Raw genomic sequence first — 1,185 nt, 5'->3', positions numbered from 1 at the left:
GGGCTGAGCCAGGCAGGCCAGGAGCGCCCCCACTCCCCCCCCGTATCCCCTCTTGCTCCAGACTCACTCTTGCTGATGGAGTTCCTCAGAGACAAAGTTCTTGGCAAAAAGGAAGCCCTCAGTTCCGGAGCTGGGTCCCCCTTATCCTCAGAGCCACCGGGACTGTCTGGCCCGTCCTGGGGGGCAAAAAAGCACATATGGATTCAGTGACACCCACTGTCACCTCTGCGCCACTGGGCGCCAAGGCCTTGTTTCTGCTCACCTGGGCGAGGGGCATGTCCCTGTCAGCACCGGGTGTGGAAGGCTTGGCCGTGGTGGCCAGGAGGAGGTCTGGGGTGGTGGTAGCCAGGACCGGGGCCTCGTCCAAGAGGGAGCTGGGGAGAGCAGGGGCGGCTCAGAACCGGAAGCTGCTTTCACACAAGCCTGGAGGAGAGGGAAGGCCAAGAGCAGGCACCTGCGGGGTGACGGTGAGTGCTGGCTGTGCAGGAACTCAGTCCTCTCCTCGGCAAGATCCCTGGGCCCTGCAGGGCCGCCGCCATCTTGAAGGCACAGATGTAGCAGCTGCTTTGTGGTGGGCAGCAGGGCCACCCCCGCGGCCTCCTCCGGCACTGGCTCTGGGGCCCCCCGCCGGCTGGGCTCCTGCAGAGATAGCATGTACAGCTCCGAAAAACTCCTGAGGGGGAGGGGCAGGGTCAGGCAGGACTCCCCGACTGCCCAGGGTCCTCCATCACCAGCCCCACCCCCGGCAGGGGTCCACTTCCAGGAGGAGGAGAACTCCCCAAGCTCCCTCACGATGAAAAATGTCTGCCTGGTTGCCAGCTGTTTTGCCAGACCATGGCTCAAATTCCAGTGCTGCCCGTGTATCCCAAGCAAATCACTCTGAGCACCAATTTCTCCATCTGTGAAATGCGAATCATACTAACCTCATAGGTTACCAGGGTTTAAATAACACATGTAAGTTACTTAGCATCCAGAAACTACAGTTGTGAGCCAAATCTAGCCTATAGACCAGGTGTGGAGGCTCACGTCTGTAATCCTAGCACTTTGGGAGGCAGAGGCAAGAGGACTGCCTGAGTCCAGGGGTTTGAGACCAGCCTGGGCAACTTGACAAGACCTTGTCTCTATAATAAATCAAAAAATTAGCCGGGTGTGGTGGTGCATGCCTGTAGTTCCAGCTACTTGGAA

General features: G+C 59.2%; 1 protein-coding gene across 1 annotated transcript in view; it reads right to left on the bottom strand.

The window, feature by feature from the left end:
- Positions 1-675, bottom strand: part of LOC103252102 (signal-induced proliferation-associated protein 1-like) — a 1,670-nt gene extending 995 nt beyond the window's left edge. The window contains exons 1-3 of the mRNA XM_021708941.1: positions 455-675; positions 263-374; positions 68-176 (exon numbers count right to left, since the gene is read on the bottom strand). Of these exons, the coding sequence (XP_021564616.1) occupies positions 68-176; positions 263-374; positions 455-654 (421 nt within the window). The 5' untranslated portion in view covers positions 655-675. The remainder of the gene's footprint in view (positions 1-67; positions 177-262; positions 375-454) is intronic.
- Between the last annotated feature and the right edge of the window lie 510 nt (positions 676-1,185).

This window comes from Carlito syrichta, unplaced genomic scaffold (assembly GCF_000164805.1).
Source record: "Carlito syrichta isolate Samal-C Ts95f unplaced genomic scaffold, Tarsius_syrichta-2.0.1 Scaffold153606, whole genome shotgun sequence".
NCBI classification, from domain to species: domain Eukaryota; kingdom Metazoa; phylum Chordata; class Mammalia; order Primates; family Tarsiidae; genus Carlito; species Carlito syrichta.
Note: the sequence above shows the minus strand (reverse complement) of the source record. Positions and strands in the feature narration are given on the sequence as shown.